Source organism: Halichoerus grypus, chromosome 3, assembly GCF_964656455.1.
Source record: "Halichoerus grypus chromosome 3, mHalGry1.hap1.1, whole genome shotgun sequence".
Taxonomy (NCBI): domain Eukaryota; kingdom Metazoa; phylum Chordata; class Mammalia; order Carnivora; family Phocidae; genus Halichoerus; species Halichoerus grypus.
Genome location: NC_135714.1, coordinates 161,003,818 through 161,021,030, shown reverse-complemented (window position 1 = coordinate 161,021,030; position 17,213 = coordinate 161,003,818). Strand labels below are relative to the sequence as shown.

Sequence of the window (17,213 nt, the reverse complement as noted above, 5' to 3'; positions counted from 1 at the left end):
CTCCTGACCCCAGCACCAGCTGACCGTGGGGTACCCACTTGCTCTTCCGAAAGAGAGCAAGGAAGAAGGAGGTCTGAAAGCTAATGCTGGCTGCCTGGGAACAGCAGGGACAGAGAGCACAGCCTTGGCTCTGTTCTGACTGAAACGGCGGCCTGTGACCGCAGCCGTTGGACACCTGAGAGCCAGCAATGGGGTGGGAAATTTTTATTTGCAGCAGTGAGTCATAACACTGCCCCCAAGCACCCCTGGGCATCCTGCCCCAGTAGGCCCTCCACAGTCTGGGCACAGGGAAGTTTGCCCACCTCACCCCACGCCTTCTCCGCTGGCCTTGCCGCTCCGAGCTATTGTCAGCACACAGCAGAGGGCAGCAGGAGCTTGGCTCCCACGTGCTGCTTCTACCGGACCCTCACCCCCTCCACCACTCAGCTTGCACTAGGAGGCAATGCTCCTGGGCCCTGCCTCTGTGGATTGGAGAGGTCCCGGGATCCCCAAGATGCTCTCTAGCCCTCCTGCCCAGTTGGCTCGGGTGCTTGCTGGGGCCCTGGTTCGGCCAGCTCTTGGACCCACCTCACAGAGCCTACACTGCTCAAGGTCCACATTCCAAAGGTGGGGCTGAACCAGGGGATGGTCTGAAGCTGGGGTGGTCACAGTAAAGAAAAGCTGAAAGGCTTTTATCTGGGTGGTCTCCCGTCCACAGGTGAGCTGGATTCAAAGTCAGAGCAGGAAACTCCAGTGAGAAGAGAGAGGGCCCTAAGAAGAACTCAGGGTCTGCTTTGTTATTGCTTTGGGCAGAGGGGCTTTGCCCCCAGGAGATCAAGCTTGTGCCCAGAGGCTCGCACCACCATTCCCATCCTTATGAGCTACAGGGTGGGCACACCAGGGATGAGCCGAGGAGGGCAGGTACCATGTGCCTTCTCTAAGAAGAGAGTCAAGGTGATGAAGGAGGGCCTCTTTAGGCTGCACTGAATCTGCATGTGTGCACACAGAAATGGGAGAGTCAGCGGGTGTGTGTGTGTAACTGAGGGTGTCCATCAGCGTCCATGTGTGCATGCAGAAGGAGCATAGCGCGGGTGAGTGAGCCCAGCAGCGTGAAGGATGTGGCCGCGGGCTGCCGTGCTGAGCATGAGCAGGTAAACAGACACCCGGAGCACCAACAGGAGAGACCAGAGAATAGAAAAGCTAAGCTGAAAAACGGGAGGGGGTGGTTCTGCCCCCCCATACTCCTCCCCTGGGGCCAGAGTCGGGGGAAAGCAGCAGATCAAGGAGGGGGGTGGTCTTCGGGTAGAGTGTGGGGTTGGCAGATGTCCACGTATGAGAGGGCACAGGGCCGCTGGGTTGCCTGGCACACCTACAAGTCTCCATGCTGATGACAACTACGGTATGAGTGTCTCCCCGGGGCCTGCCCACAGTGTGTGCCCCTGCTCATGGGGGGGGGCGAGGGGGCTGTCTGCGAGGCCATGTATGCAGGTTGGTTACGTGTCTTCACACGGGCACACATGCTGCTCACAGAGACTTCTATTCAGCCTCCAGGGGCCGCCCGGGCACCCAGAGGCTCGGTACCCCTCTAGGCACTGAGATCCACCACAATGTGTCGGTACACGAGCGTCTGTCCCTTGAAGCTGGGGGCCAGGAGCAGGTGGGCGTCCCCAGCAGGCATGTAGCAGAAGGCCCGAGGGGCCTGCACAGCCAGCTCCTGGAACCGCACGAACTTTTGGCGCCCCTCGTCCCACTGGTAGATCTGCGTGAAGGAGAAGTCACTCCCCAGCGCCAGGTAGCGGCGGCCGCCCACGAGGAAGGGCTGCATGGCCAGGGAGCCCCTGGAGGGCAGAGCCTGCACTTCAGAGAAGCGGCTGCCCTCCCAGCGCAGGATCTTAGAGTCGCCGATGTAGCGGCTGAGACACAGGTAGCTGTCGCGACCAGCACGGAAGTGTTTCACGGCCTGGGCATCAGGCACCTGGGGCACCTCGCCCTGGGCCACAAACTGCTTCTGGGTGCGACTCCACTGATAGATGACAGGCGCCTGGGAGCTGCTAGACACAATCAACCGTGGCTTGCCCTCGCCATCCACAAACTCCAGGTCAGTGTCACGGTGCCAGGCGTGCAGGGCCTGATGGGAGTAGAAGCCATTCTGGTGCCAGCGGTAGAGGCTGGTGGCACCCGCCTTGGAGCTGTCGGCCACGGCAAAGTACCAGTCGCCGTCGATGCGGAAAGCCTCGAGGTCGTTGGGCTTGCGCACGCGCTGTGGGTCGATGTCCTGCAGCTTGGTGAAGCGTGTGGTGTTGGGGTCCCAGTGGTAAATATAAGAGCCCCCGAACAGCTGGGCCACAACCACGTACAGCTGGCTGTCCACCACCATGGGCTTGCAGTGCACGGCAGAGGGGGCTGCCGGGATGGAGAGAAGCAGCATCAGGCAGGGTCAGGCAACCACGGCCCCGCCGCATGCCACGCCCCTGGAAAAGGGGGCCACTCCCCTCCAACCCTGGCCCAGGACTAAGGCTCTCTGCTACAGTATCCCTCTCACTGAACTTCATCCGCTTTTCCCAGCTAATATAATCTGTCTCAGCATCACTCTCCCTCCACCCTTGCCCCCAGGGTTTAAATATCAGCTGACACTGAGCACAAAATAGGTGTCCCTAGATATTGACCAGTTGTTTATCCATAATGTCGATTACTGAATTTTTGTTCTGTGAAGTCCCTGTGCTAAGTGTGAACAGATTGCCTCAATTAATCACTCTGAAATGAATCCTATTATTTTGCCCATTTCACATGGAAACAAGTAGGCTCAGAGTCTAAGGGACTTGCCCAAAGCTACGTGGCTGGCCAGATGCCAGGCAGCAGAAGAAGGAAGAGTCTGAGCCCATCCATAGCCAGGTGATAGAGCCAAGGTACATACAATGACAATTTGATGTTTGTATAGTTGTGTATGAAAACACGTTATCCTAAGAATTCCCACTTTTGAAGGGGCTTTTATGTACAAGATGTCCGCACGAATGTACTTTTGCTCAACAACCAGATTGATCTTACCCCTTCTCAGGCACCTGAAGCACACGGGGCCACACTCTTCACCCGTCCTGGTGTCCCTAATTATTACCTCTCCTCTCCTCCTTCCCAGCACTACTTTGCCCACCCTCCTCCTCTCCACCTCTCCCCCCAAGAAAGCCCATGCTGAACCCCAGGGCTCTGGCAGTCACCCCAAAGCCCTTCCACAGCCTTGTTCCACCTGCCCAGATACTCATGATCCCCCAGCTCCCAAGCTGCAGCTCAGACCCTCCATGCCCACACCCCCAAGAGCACCTCAAACTCCATCTGGCCATGACTGGGCACATATCTGCCCTCCAAACCTGCTCCTCCTCCTCCTCTGTTTGTGGCTCCACCCAGTCACCCCATCCAGAAACCTGGAGCCATCCCCAACACCTCCCTGTCCCTCACTCACCCACAGCTGATCAGTCCCAAGTGCCGTCAACCCTCCCTTCTGCTTTCTAATACAGTTTGTGTAGGATTGCTATTATTTCTTCTGTAAATGTTTTCTAGAATTTACCAGGGAGACCATCTGGCCCTGGAGTCTTCTTTTGTGGGAAGGGTTTCTTTTTTATAAAGACTTCAAATTATTTCAGAGATGCAGGGTAATTTAAATTTTCTGTTTCCTCTTGTGTCAGTTCACTCCTCCATTCTAAATCTCTCTCTCCATCCCCACCTCTGTTGCCCCAGTCCATGCTCCAGCACATCCCCCTAACAGTGTGCCCACATGTCTTGTCCCATGCCAAGCCACTCACCACACTCTATACAGAGAGAGTGTGCTAAAATACTGGTTGGTTTGTTTAACACACTCTGCTCAAAGCCTGACTGTGACCTGGTCCTCATGTCTCTTGGGTCTCATCTGCCTCTTTCCACCTTGAACCTTATGCCGTAGTCATATGAGCTGCTTGTGGTTTACGCATGCACGCACTCATGCACTAAGCTGTTGCATACCTTCTTGAATTTGCTCATACTGTTCTCGCTGTCAGAATACCCTTCCGACATTTTTTCTCTGAGCTAAGTCTCCCTCGGCCTTCTAGACTCAGCTCAAATTCAGTGGATCCCAAATTGAGCTCACTAGCCACTCTTATCTTCTTCTTGGTTCACTGGCACCACCCAGTACTTAAGCCAGGCACTTAGGCATCACCTCTGACCCTCCCCCACCCTTCAAGACTCAGCTCAGGCATCCCCTCCACCAGGAAGACTTCCTTGATTGCCCAGGGTAGGCCTCTCCTTTGTGGTCCCAGAGCATCATATTCATATCTCCCTCCTCATACCCACCTATTATATGGATGTTCTCTGTGTATGTATTGGCCTCTCCCCAAAGACTGGAAAGTTATTATGGGCAGAGACCATGTCTCATCTCTGCCTCTACCCCTAGGAACTCAATGGGGAGGAACAATGGAGCCCAGTGCATTGTGGGGGCCACCACAGCCAGGCCGGGGGTAGGTACCTGGGATTCTATCATAATCTCGAAGCTGCCGTTCCACATAGTCCCACTTGAGGACAGTGCAAGCACTGGCACCTGGCTGGGCCAGAGCCAAATAGAGGTCGCTGGAGTAGAGGAAGGGCTCGGCTGACACCGCTGGGAAGGACAGGGTCTGGTACAGCACGAAATCTGCAGGGACGAGAGGTGAGGGGTGGGAAGAAGAAGGGTAAGAGCTTGTTGGGGGGTAAGGGCTGCTGGACTGGCAAGGCGGAGGCTGGGGGTGCTTCCAGGAGCTGCCCTGGGGAGGCCTGCGGTGGGGGGGGGGGCACCTCCTACCCGTGGTGATGCAGTCAAACTCCCGCAGCGGCAAGTCCTGCACCTTGTGCTCTTGGAAGCGGGGTGGGCTGGCGCAGTAGATGGGGGCCACCGTGGTGTTGGTGTGCGCCAGCCACTCCACCAGCCACTTCACCTTGCAGTCGCAGTTGAGCGAGTTGCCCCGCAGGTCCCTGGATCATGAGGGGGATGGAGGGAACCCAGAGATGAATAGGCTCCCAGCGGCTCTACCCCCCGCCCCCCCCCGCCTCCGACTCTCTAGGCTTTTGGAAGTGGGTATAATCAAGGCTGCTCCTCGCTGCTCACATGGCATCTTTGCACAGATTAGAGAAAAGTTCCCCTCGGGCTAGATGCACCCCCATGGACATGTGCTTGGCCAGCAGAGTAGGGGCCGAGTTTCAGTCCCTACTGGCCTCCTGGGTCAAGTGCCTTTTGCAGGGTATAACCTGTTAAACTATGTGGCATCTCAGTTCCTTCAAACCTTCCACAATCCTGGGTTCTTGTTGTTGTTTTTTTTTCCTTGTGTAAATACTGATTAATGATTGTGGCTATGCTATAGGATTTTAATGTACATTCAAATCAAACATGCATTTAAAAAGCACATGTTTAAGAAACATATACAAATACGTTGTGTATCTCCTTCTAGGAGGCGTCCCCAAACCCAAGCCTTCCCAGCTTCTGAAGACCTTAGGATCTTCCCAATTCTAGCTCCCACACCACCCTCTCCTGAGATGCAACCCTCTGTGGCATTGTCGAAAGAGGTAGGGCTCAGCCTTACAAGTCACTCAGGATGTCCAGGGGCCGAAAGATGTCTCTAGGCAGTGTCTGCAGGTTATTGTTGGCCAGTGATCTGCAAGAGAGACCCCTGGGTCACCTGACTGAGGCCAAAGGCCACAGGAGATGCGGGGTTTGGGTCCCATGTGTGTGTATCCATGATGTACTCACAGGTGTGTCAAAGACTTGAGTCCTCTGAAGGTAAACTTGGATAGTGCCCAGATGTCATTGTTCTCAATGAAGCTGGAGACAATGAGAATTTGTCTTAGATGCCACTCAGTATCCCAGAGCTATTTCCCTCTGCCCCACCTAGATTCCTGCCCATGGTCCTGAGACAGGTTTCCATTCTGATTCTGGTGACATGAAGCCTATGGTGACCGGGCATCCGGGCAGGATAGTTTAGGCAGAGGGATGGATGAAATGACCCTCTGCTTGGGTCCTGCAGTCAGAGGATTCAAGGGCTCTCCCTCCCCGTTCCCCCCTTCCCCCAGCCTTCCTCATTCAACCTGCCCTCTCAGCCCACCCAGGCCGGGCTCCCTCCTCCCTTCTGGTTCCCAGGTCCCCACTCCTTGCCACACACAGGTACTGCAGGTGCGACAGTCCTGTGAAGGCGTTGTCTCCGATCAGAGTAAACTTGTTGGAGTTGAGTAACCTGGAGAGACAGAGGGGGAATTAGAGCTTCCGAGGGTGTGCCCACTGTGCCAGCCCCCCAGCCTGCGGCCTCACCCTGGGGCTTCCTCACAGTCCCGGGGCCCTGCTGCCCCACCTTGGGACCCCAGAGCCGCGCGGCAGCAAGACCAGCCAGGAGCCTGTTCTGGGCCCAGAAGCTTTTTGCTTCAAGGGTAGAAACAGTCAGGGGCAGATCTCTCCTGTCACCCCACTGTGTCTCTGTCTCTGTCTCCATCTCCACTGTCTGTCTCCCTCCCTCACCCCAGCTCACTCAGTCCCTCTCAGACTGCTGGTGAGTTTGAGGGTAACCCGTGGTGAAAAGGAGTTGGGGTAACTCAAAGGCACTCTCTCCTGCGACTGGGGCTTCAAACAGAAACAGCCACTGTTAAAATTCCACACCCCCCACTTCCCTCCCTTTCGACCCCCAGCTCTTTCTTCAAATCTTGATCCCTGGGGTCAGCTGTCTCTAAGATGACCCCTCTCCCCTGCCGTGTCCACCTTCTGGCACCAGCCCAAGCTACTGCACCCAATTCCTTTGGGTCTCCATTCCTAATTGGGCCCCAAACACCCACTCTTGGCTTTTGCATGCAACCCCCTCCTTCCTTCTCCCCACTGCTGCTCCCTGCACCCTTCCTGACTCTATGCCGCTCCACCTTTTGTGGCTCTCCTGGCCAGCAAAAGTAAGGGACACCTGCATCTTCACCTGCGATGGCTATGGCTACGTGCATTTGCTCGCCTCTCCCCAGTCCAGGGTCTGTCCCCTTCCACTGCCCCACCCCCTACCTGCCCTACCCCAAGGCCCTGTCCTTACAGGAACTGTAGCAGTGGCAGGTGGGAAAATGCTCCATCCTGGATCTCCGAGAAGGCAGCATTCACCAGCGTCCTGCAGGGGACAGGGGAGTCAGTGCTGTGGGGACTATGCAGGGACTGGGGGTGGAAGGGCACACAAGGTGAACGGGGCAATGGTTCTACACACACTTAGCCTGGACACTCCCCATTTCACCAGCCCAGGCCCCCTATCTGGGGCTACCCTTCTCTTCTCTTTATGAAAAAATCATTGCCTTCCTTCATCACTCCCCCCCCCCCCCCCCGCCCTGCGTCCCTGAGCACCAGGGGCCGCCGGCTGAGCTTCCCCTTCCGCCAAAAGAAGGTTCCAGTACCCACACCTTCAAGACCATCCCAACACCCACCGTGTGCTGGGTGCTGTTGAGGGATGGGGCACTGGGATGGGGGTGGGGGATTAGTATCCTGCTCTCAAGGACCGCACAGCCCATCTAGCCCCTGAGGCCATTTACTGCAAGCGACAGGCTGGCTGGCCCAGTGCAAAGTGGATGGAAGACCAGTGGAAGGCGGCTGCCCGGTGCCAGGGCTCTGTGCGGGTGCATGTCACTTCTACCCCTCCCCCCCACAAGAAGCCTTTCTGCCCTTGGTGTGACATCACAGGCAGGGGCCCACATGCTCTTGTAAACAACCCCTCCCCCCATGGCCGGAACCCTGCACACAGTAGGTCTCACCAATGCTGATGGTGGTGATGATTCATTCTTGGCCATAAACTCCTGTTTTCCCCAGCCATGGTTGCTGAGCCTGCATGACTACAGAACTCCCTGCCCTGCTGATGCCTTGAATCTCCAATCCTGAGGACCCCTGGAGTCCTCCTGCCCCCCACACTTTGTAGAGGGGGAGCATGCATCCACTCGCAGAGGGCTCTTGCCTTGCTCCCTCTCTCCGCTCCCCCACCTCCCAAGCCAGGGCAGGACACTCACAGAGAGATGACCTCGGAGGGCAGGTTCCTGGGTACTGCCTTAGAGTCCACGCAGAAGGCGGTGTCCCTGGTGCAAGAGCAGCTGGGCGGGCAGGGGGGCGTCTTGGGGGGCCTCTTGGCACTGACTTGCAGCATCAGGCAGAAGCCGAGCGCGGACAGCGCCAGCAGCCGGAGCCCGGAGCCCCGCCTGGCCCGCAGCCCCGCCATGCTGCCTGCAAGCTCGTTCGCGGACCACCGGCCGCAGCCCCCGCCCCGCGAGCTCTCCGCCACCCAGCGCGGGCTGGCACCTCCCGGCCGCCGCCGCCGCCGCCGGCTGCTGCCGCAGCTAGGGGCCCGGCCGCCCGCTGCGGAGAGCGGACTCCTCCAGCCCTCGGGCGCCGGCTCCGTCCCCTCCCCTGCTCGTTCTCGCGCGCCGGCAGGGAGAGCTGCGCGGGCCCGGAGCCGAGCGCGGGCTGACCGGCGGACGCGGACGCGGACTGCGGCGGGGCCGCGCGCAGGGCGGAGGGCGCAGGGCGCAGGGCGGGGGTGAGGGGAGTCCCGGGCTGGGAGTAGCCCGAGAAAGGAGTGGTTGCGGCCCTGGCCGCCGTGCGCCCTAGCAGCGGCCTCGGGTCTCCGGGGGGCCGTCTGCTTGCATGTCCGGCACCCAGGGAGGCTGTCGTGAGTGCAGGTGTGCGAGGTGTGCATGTGCCTCCTCCGCGTCTGCACGGCCCCTTGCACTCAGGCCCCTATCGCCTGGTGGGGGCATTTCTGCATTGTGGATCCACGTGCCTCTGTGTGCCTGTCCCTCTGTCGTGGCCCTCAGGGGGACACATCCTCTAAACAAGAGTTCATGGGTGTGTCATCAGCGACATGTGTGTGTAGCTGTGTTCACATGTGTGTCCACGAGCCAGTGAACAGAATGTGCCTTTGTGTCTCTGTGAGCTGAAAAGGGAAATGTTTGTCACTGAGTTGGAGTGGGAGTGTGTGGAATTCTGGAACATCTCTCCCTACCCAACCACGGACTGTTGAAGCTGGGTAGAGCCCTGGATGTTTTCCAGTCCAGCTCTTTGTCACAAATGAGGAAACTGAGGCCCAAACTAAGAGGAAAGCAGCCCAGCTTGATGTCACATCTACTGTGTGTTGTGTATTCTATGTACTTAATGCTTCCAAACTTTTAAGGTGGATGATATGAATCCCTTTTTACAGATAAGAGAGGTGAGGCTGGTAGTACCCAAAGAAAGGGACAGAACAGGGATTTCAACCCACTCTGCCCAACTCCAAAGTTCATAGTCATACTTCTTTTTTTTTTTTTAAGATTTTTTTTTTTTAATTTATTTGAGAGAGAGAGCACAGGCAGGGAGAATGGCAGGCAGAGGGAGAAGCAGGCTCCCCACTGAGCAGGGAGCCCAACATCTTACCCGATCCCAGGAACCTGGGATCATGACCTGAGCCAAAGGCAGATACTTAACCGACTGAGCCACCCTGGCGCCCCCACAGTCATACTTCTATACCAGGGGTTTCCAAAATGTGGTCCAGGGAGTCCAGGAGAACCTTCCAGGGAGTCACTGAGGTCAAAACAATTGTCCTAAGAATGTTAAAACTTAATTTTACTTTTTCACTTTCACACTCTCACGAAAATACCCTGGAATTGTCCAGAGGCTACATGATGTATCTTCTTACTAAGCCAGAAATTAAAGAGATTTGCAAGGGGTACCTGGGTGGCTCAGTTGGTTAAGTTGATTTTGGCTCAGGTCATGATCTCAGGGTCCTGGGATCGAGCCCTGTGGGGGGGGCTCAGCGCTCAGCAGGGGGTCTGCTTGAGGATTCTCTCCTTCTCCCTCTGTCCCTCCCTCTGCTCGTGCTCTCTCTCTCTCTAAATAAATAAATATTTAAAAAAATAAAGAGATTTGCAAAAATGTAAACAATGACACTCTTGTCTAATTTTTTGCTTTGTAAAATAATTTTTTAAAATTTGTGTTATTTATCTTAAAACATAGAATGGGTTTATTATTGCAATTTCATTAATTAATTAATTAATTAACCCTTTTCAATTTCTCAGTAAATATCCATATGGTAAATATCAATAGCTATAACCCACATAAACAAAAGCTCTTTGGGGTCCTCCAAATTTTTTAAGAATGTTAAGGGGTCCTGAAACCAAAATGTTTGAGAACTGCTGCTCTCCGCTGTTACCTCCCTGGGGGGGTCTGTGTGCGGGATTGACTGTGCCAAAAGTTCGGGGGTACAGGACCAGGGGAGCCTGGAAGTCAGGTGAATGGGCTCCCAGTCTAGTGTTCTTTCCATATCAGGCCAGGAAACTGAGATCACTGGGTTTAAGATGTGTCCCCAGCTGTCCCCAGCCTCTGCCAGCAGGGGCTTCTCTGATTGGAGCTTACGTCTGTCCATGTTCTCTCAAGCAGGGATGCCCCGTCCGTCTGATGCTCACTTGCCACTGCCCATCCAGCTGCCCGTGCAGCTCTCTGTATGCCAGCGTGAGGGAAGACAAGCAATGGGGGTGGGGAGGGCGGCCGGGGCAGCTGGGTACCATCCCCACCCGTCCCTGGCACGGCTCTGCCCAGCGCACAAAGGGCAGAGTGAATCTTGTCCCAGCCCCTGCAGCTGAGGAGCTGGAAGGGGGAAAAGAAGAGGCTCACATAGAAGGGGTGGCTCTGCATCACCTACAGTTCTCCCAGAGGGATTTAGCCCAGAGACAGACAGAAAGGGGGAGTCTGGGCCCTATTCTCAGCTAGCGAGAAGAGGTGTTTTGGGGGATGAAGTAGATGATGATAATCATGATGATTGGATTGATGATGTCATTGGATCTTCACAACAGCTTGGAGAGGGGGACAGGATAGGCAGACTAGTCCCATTTCACAGTTGAACACACTCAAGCCTGGAAAGGCAGAAAGACGGATTCATTCAGGGTCCCAGAGCTGGCCAGTGAAGCAGCAAGACCTCCACATGCTGAAGAAATGAACTCTTGACCGCTCACCTGGAGCCCCTTCATGTTTGGTGACCATCCTATCCTTGAATATAATTACATGTTGGCTGTGTCGTGCTCCTTGCCCTGCAGCAGGTACAAAGAAACCTCAGGAAAGCATGGTCTCAGGGCCAGTCCCAGGGAAGATAGGGCAACGAAAACTCCCGCATAGCTGATGAGAACAGCAGTGCATGCTAAATGGCAGGTGAAAGGGCAGCAGGAGGCCAGGAGATTTTGGAGGAGGGAGGGGGCCCCGTAGCCTGGGCCAGTGAGGTGGTGGGGCAGCTGCCGTTGGCTCTTGCCTGGCCTTGTAGGGCTGATGGCACTCGGAGAGGTGGAGAGGCATCGAAGGTGGGATTTCCAGGAGGGAGAAATGGCCTAAGTAAAGGCCAAGATGTGAGAAGTCTGCAGCAGAGGGCTGGTGTGGGGTGGGGGGAGGGGGGCAGGGGGGGCGGGGGACAGCTATCCATGCCCAGCTAAAGGTCCCTCCTCGTTTCCTGAAAACGAAGATGAGGACCCCAAGACCTCTACTGGGTCAGTGCCAGAGGGGTTGGTGCTAGCATCTGAACTCCCCTTATGAAACTTGAGGGCAACCTTCTTTCCCAAACCTCCAAACAGGCAAAAACAAGTGGAAGAAAAAGAAAAAGAAAAGAAAAACCACAAAGCTTGTGAGAATTACAGCCAAAGGGCAGCCTGCAGGGGAGACTGAGGACCTGAGAGAGCAGAGGCTTCTTTCCAAGAGAGACTCCTTTCTCAGCACCAGCTGATGATGGCAAGCCCTACACACAGTGCCCGTTCAGAACAAGCTCCACAGCTGGACCATGCGGCCCCCTGAGATGCCCGCAGGGACCCCGAGATGCTTGCAGTCCTCCCTGGCTCTCCTGCTGGCCCGCTGCCCACCTGGCTCAGGCCCAGTGCGTGTGAGTCAGCCAATCAATCGCAGCGTTGCCAGGACAACCCGGGGCGGGAGTGGGCGCGCTGGGGGCGGGCAGGGGTGGGCAGCACAGGCAGCTGTCTCCTACATCTGGCACCTGCATACCCCAGCGGAGGCTGCACACAGTTGAGAGGAGGATGCCTCCCCCTCCTCCCTGGACCCCCCCCCACTGCTCCTAGGACACTTGCTGCTAGAGGTTTCAGCAAATATTTAAAGGGGCAGTGCGGGTGGTGGTGAGGAGGGTGGTGGGAGCAAACACTCCCTCCCCTCCCCTCTCTCCTTCCCTGAGCTTCTCAGGCACTCTCAGCTCAGATGCCATGCTGTTGTGCAACCTGGAGGCTGAAGGCTCTCCTGCTGAAGAGGAGGTCCTCGTGGGGACAGGGCAACCCTCCAGGGCTGGAGAGCTGGGGGCCAGCTCATGATTGAAGGGCAGGGCCAAGGTGTAAGGGAGCCCCCAGGCCAGGGACAGGAACTGGGGTGAAGTGTTGGAGCTTAAGTATCAGGAGGCTAAGGGAGTTAGGCCCAGAGGAGTGAGGGTGGGGCTCTGACTTAGACACTTAGAAAGTTCCAAGGGAAAGGCACCGTAGAGACCACCTGGCCCAGCAAGTGGAGGAAAGCTCAAGAGAGGATGCAGCCATTGGTCGATTTAGTTTAGTACAACCAAGCAACAGAAGTGGCTTTGAGGAAGGAGGTAAAAGAGATGGAAGGGAGAAGGAGAAGGTCCAGAAAGTGCATCACATTGGGGTGAGGAGCATTCTCAGGGCAAATTTAGGATCCAAGGGTATAAACAGAGGAGCCTAGAGGGATAGGGTCACAGGCAGCACCAAGCAGGTGAGAGTCGAGAATGAGGAGATGGGGATCCCATCAGTCACCGCAGCCAGCCCTGTGCAAGGCTGTCTGGGCACAAGAAACGAGTGTCAGGTGTGGAATCTGCTATCAAAAGCCTTCTGCTTGATCTCTGAAAATGGTTCACTGTTTACTTGATGCAGAAAACCCGACAAAATCATTCCCATCAAGAGGTGCAAATCTTCACATTCGTTTTAAGAGCACTCATGAAACTGCCCAGATCATCAAGGGCAGGTATATCCCCAAAGCCACCAAGTATCTGGAGTCACTTTACAGAAACAATGTGGGCCATTCCATCATTATAATGGTGGAGCTGATAGGTGTGCCCGGGGCCAAATAGTGGGGCTGGACACAGGGCCAGCGGCCTGAAAAGAGTGCTGAATTGTTGCTGCGCATGCTTCCAAATGCAGAGAGTAATGCTGAACTTAAGGGTTTAGATGTAGATTCTCTGGTCATCGAGCACATCCAGGTGAACAGAGCCCCCAAATGAGCCATTAAGTTTACAGAGCTCCTGGTCGGATTAACCCCTGCATGAGCTCTCCTTGCCACATTGAGATGATCCTTCCTGAAACAGAGCAGATTGTTCCCAACCCAGAAGAGGAGGTGGCACAGATGAGAAAGATAGCCCACAAGAAACTGGAGAAACAACAACGTATGGCCTGGGAATAAATTCAGCATAAAATAAATGTGAATAAAAGTAAAAGCAGGGGGGAAAAGCCTTTAGCTTCCAAACACGCCCATAGCAAAGGATGAAAAACCACACATTAGTAGGTAAAAATTTATAGCCAGAGGGGACAGTTTTCAGAATTAGGAAAAGAATGACTAGCGGCAAGTTTGAGGTTAGGTACCAGATGTGTGGGTGGAGGCCAGGCAGGTGGCATACTTGAAGTGAAAACGTGAGGCTCTCTGAGAAATGGCCACATATGAACCCCCACACTGATGCCAAAGCATCCATCTGCCTTAACAGGGCCTCCTGGGTCTCACTCCCCTTCCTGGAGCTCGTCCCTCTGCACGGGGGGAATTCTGTTGGGAAGCGTGGTGGACTCCCCATTGGGTCAGACCCCTGGCTGCCTGAGAGGTTCAACCTGGCAGAGGAACAGGAAAAGCCACAAGACTGCAGGGGCAGGTGCCAGCAAGAAAGGCGGCCAATGCCAGGAAGACACCTACGGTGGGAGGTGCAGATTGCCCAAGGGCAAGTTTGCTCAGCGCACCCAGCTTTGCTCTGGCCGGGGCCAAGAGGACTCATGGGCCAGGGCCAAGGGCCCTCAGGCACTCTTGCAGCTGGCTTATCGGGACCTCAGTTCTGGAGGGCCAGGAACAAACAGGCTTCAAAGCCAAGGGCTTGGCTGGCAGAAGGAGGCCGGATCCTTCACCTCTGTCCCCTCTCCCTACCAGCACATATAAGACCCTAGTCACACTTGGGAGATGAGAGGGGAAGGCGCCTACAGCAAGATGGATGTGGGCAGCAAGGAGGTCCTGATTGAGAGCCCGCCAGTGAGTATGACCGTGTGTGTACATGTGTGTGAGCTGGGCCCTGCCTCATCCAAGCTCTCTGAGCCGGTGTCTTTATCCACCTTCATTCACTTAATTAACCTAGGACTGTGCTAAGTTAGGGCAGGGACACCAACCACTAAGGCAGAGTCCTTCAGGGAGATGGACATGGCAACTGATCATTCCAACGTGAAGGGCTGAGAGCCACCACAGTGGTCAGTGGAAAGGGCTGCAGAGAGCACCGCGTAAGCAGACACTACGCGGGGAGTCACAGGAAGCTTCACAGAGAAAAGGACATTTGAGCTGGCTCCAGAAGAATAGGTAGGAGCTCACTAGGTGGAGAAGGCAAGCATTGCAGGAAGAAGGGGTAGAATGTGTAAAGGCAGGGAGGTGTGAGAGAGCATGGATTATTTGGGGGAACAGAGAGGGATGGGAATGGCTGGGGTGCCAGGGGTCTGGAGGAAACAGCAGGAGATGAGACTGGCGAAGCAGGCTCCCTTGGGTCTCTCCACGCTAGACTTCATGTCTAAGCCTTTCTGTTGGAATCCAGACCACCTCCTCCAAGAAGCCTTCTGATCTCAGCCCTCCTCTGCAAACCCATAGCATTGGTGTCCAGCTGTGGGAGGGTGTCTAGCTTGTGCAGAGAGAAGAAGGGCCCTGTTCATGACCTCATACCTGTCTCCCTGCCTGTCCCACCACGTCAGGACTACTCGGCAGCCCCCCAGGGCCGTTTTGGCATCCCCTGCTTCCCTAGGAGCCTCAAACGCCTTCTCATCGTGGTCGTGGTGATAGTCCTTGTGGTCGTGGTGATTGTAGGGGCCCTGCTAATGGGTCTTCACATGAGCCAGAAGCACACTGAGATGGTGAGCAGGCCCAGAATGGGGTGGGCAGTGGGTAGAGGACACGCCAAACAGAGGGGCTGGGCGGGCTGGGCAGAGAGTGAACTGTCGGGGGGTGGGGGAATGGAGGGGAGGAGGCAAGGGGTGCCTCAAGAAAGGACAGAAGCAGGAACAGGGTGGCAACTCCGGCTTAGGCTTTAGAGCTGAGGGTGGACATGGGGACTGAAGGGATGAGTGGGGAAAGAGAAATACCAGGCCACCCTGTGCCCTCCCCCAGGTTCTGGAGATGAGCATTGGGGGACCGGAAGCCCAGCAGCGCCTGGCCCTGCAGGAGCGTGCGGGCACCACGGCCACCTTCTCCATCGGCTCCAGTGGTATTGTAGTGTATGACTACCAGCGGGTGGGTATACTGGACCTCCTGACCCTGGGGCTGGGGCTGGGGGCCGATGACAAGACTGCTAGGCCACCCAGCTGTGCCACTTCATGCACATCCATCTCTCCCCAGCCCCTAGCCCTTTTGCCTCCCCAGGCTGAGCCCCAGATTCCAGTAGGACTCCCTCAGGTGCCTAACCTAGAGGGAGATGGCCCAGGATCAGGGTTAGGGAGTGAGCAAGGCAGGGCCTTCTTGAATGAACTCTGGGCTTCCTGTGCTCAGCTCCTGATTGCCTATAAGCCAGCCCCAGGAACCTGTTGCTATGTCATGAAGATGGCTCCGGAGAACATCCCAAGTCTTGAGGCTCTCACTAGAAAGTTCCAGAACTTCCAGGTAGGTGTGTGGGTGAGGAGGAGTGGGTTGTCCCCTTCCCAGGGCTGCTGGGAGGAGCATTTGAGATGACAGCTATTTGTCACCTATAAAGCGTGGGGGCTGCCAGGTAGGTGCCCGTCTCTAAACTCAACAGTACCACATCTTCCCTACCAATTCCCCAGTCCTTCCCTGATGCCAAGCTGCTGGCCTCAGCTGAACCTCACTCCCCGGGGGCTTCTGACTCCAGCACAGCCCCCTCTTCACTGGTGAGGAAAGCAAGGCTTTTAGGAGGCTTGGAGAGATGGCCTGACATGCCTGAGGTCCCACAATAATGCCATAGGTGAGACAGAAACTCAGTTCCCAGGCTCCAAATTAGGTGCTCTTTCCAGGTCAAGCCTGCAGTGTCTACCTCTAAGCTGGGCCAGGAGGAGGGCCATGATGCTGGCTCAGCATCCCCTGGGGACCTGGACTTCCTGGGCACCACAGTGAGCACCCTGTGTGGCGAGGTGCCCCTCTACTACATCTAGGACCCCTCAGGTGAGCAGGTGTGACTGCCAGGGCACGGAGCAGCAGTGGCCCAGGAAGGCTTGCGCCACCTTGCCATGTCAGCTGACCAGGAACTGGGGAATCCACTGAGCTGGGCCATCTAGGGAGCTCAGCGGAGGGAAAGTTCATAGCCCGCCCCCTCCCAGTCCCTCTCCCTCACATAATAAACAGTGTTTCTTTGCTTCTCAGGGCCTGTGGAAGCCCCAAGTGAAGAGGAAAGATCCATGCGCTAAAGGTCTTTTGCAGAGAGATAGCAAGCTGCTCCTACCCACACCACAGGGACTGGAGCTGGAGAAATGGGAGCTGTGGGGAGAGGTGGGAGCGGGCAGAAGAGATACGGCTCCTAGGGCCAAGGGGCTCCTACCACGAAAGAATAAAGCAGCCTGATTGAAAAACAAAGGGTGCGCCTCTTGCATCTTCCCACACGCCCTCAGTCCTGCTCCTGGTGGGGCCAGTTAGGGGCAGGATAGGGCCCTGGGGGAGCGACAGGGCTTTCCCCTCCCCCCCCCCCCCCCGGTCAGGGCGTGATGGGGGACAGGGGGCAGTGGCGAGGGGACTGGGCAATCCACGGGCTTTAGGCGCCCTCCAGTGGTGTCTCCCGAGGGAGGACGAGAGACAGAGACAGCCAGAGACCGACAGAACTAGAGAGACAGGGACCGCGATGGGAGAGGGCGAGGGTCCGAGGAAGGCTGAGACCGAGCGACCGAGAGTCGCAGGCAGAGAAACGCAGAGACCGAGGGGGCGGAGGTGGGCAGAAGCAGCGGAGCGACCTGACAGCGTGTCCCGCTGCCCGGGACCGGGCTCGGGCCCGGCGCCCGCGTGACGAGCCGCCGCTAGAGGGCACCTCGCGGGAGCGGCCGTCGGCCGGGCA

General features: G+C 56.3%; 2 protein-coding genes across 3 annotated transcripts; one reads left to right on the top strand and one right to left on the bottom strand.

The window, feature by feature from the left end:
* Positions 1–189: 189 nt before the first annotated feature.
* Positions 190–8,402, bottom strand: LGI3 (leucine rich repeat LGI family member 3). Its single transcript, XM_036075178.2, has 8 exons — positions 7,984–8,402; positions 7,032–7,103; positions 6,132–6,203; positions 5,723–5,794; positions 5,556–5,627; positions 4,781–4,950; positions 4,469–4,633; positions 190–2,382 (listed from the first exon to the last, which is right to left on the bottom strand). The coding sequence occupies exons 1-8, from the start codon at positions 8,187–8,189 to the stop codon at positions 1,565–1,567; spliced, it is 1,647 nt and encodes a 548-aa protein (XP_035931071.1). The 5' UTR covers positions 8,190–8,402; the 3' UTR covers positions 190–1,564.
* Positions 8,403–10,609: 2,207 nt separating this feature from the next.
* Positions 10,610–16,741, top strand: SFTPC (surfactant protein C). Of its 2 annotated transcripts, XM_078068226.1 has the most exons (8): positions 10,610–11,037; positions 11,560–11,861; positions 14,117–14,215; positions 14,917–15,075; positions 15,329–15,451; positions 15,707–15,817; positions 16,186–16,333; positions 16,532–16,741. In XM_078068226.1, exons 3-7 carry the CDS (start codon positions 14,147–14,149, stop codon positions 16,321–16,323), a joined length of 600 nt encoding a protein of 199 aa, XP_077924352.1. In that variant the 5' UTR covers positions 10,610–11,037; positions 11,560–11,861; positions 14,117–14,146; the 3' UTR covers positions 16,324–16,333; positions 16,532–16,741. The 2 variants fall into 2 exon arrangements, with proteins under 2 accessions (XP_077924352.1, XP_035931069.1); XM_036075176.2 differs by lacking the exons at positions 10,610–11,037; positions 11,560–11,861 and having other exon boundaries at positions 14,068–14,215.
* The last annotated feature ends 472 nt before the right edge of the window (positions 16,742–17,213 follow it).

Bases quoted from the DNA above. Each gene is read 5' to 3' on its own strand.
- SFTPC (XM_078068226.1), top strand. From the start codon at position 14,147: ATGAGAGGGGAAGGCGCCTACAGCAAGATGGATGTGGGCAGCAAGGAG. The intron at 14,216-14,916 runs GTGAGTATGACC...CCACCACGTCAG, and splicing joins TCCTGATTGAGAGCCCGCCA to GACTACTCGGCAGCCCCCCA. The intron at 15,076-15,328 runs GTGAGCAGGCCC...GCCCTCCCCCAG, and splicing joins GCCAGAAGCACACTGAGATG to GTTCTGGAGATGAGCATTGG.
- LGI3 (XM_036075178.2), bottom strand. From the start codon at position 8,189: ATGGCGGGGCTGCGGGCCAGGCGGGGCTCCGGGCTCCGGCTGCTGGCG. The intron at 5,795-6,131 runs GTGTGTGGCAAG...CATTGTCTCCAG, and splicing joins CTGTCGCACCTGCAGTACCT to CTTCATTGAGAACAATGACA. The intron at 4,634-4,780 runs GTAGGAGGTGCC...TCGTCCCTGCAG, and splicing joins GTTTGACTGCATCACCACGG to ATTTCGTGCTGTACCAGACC.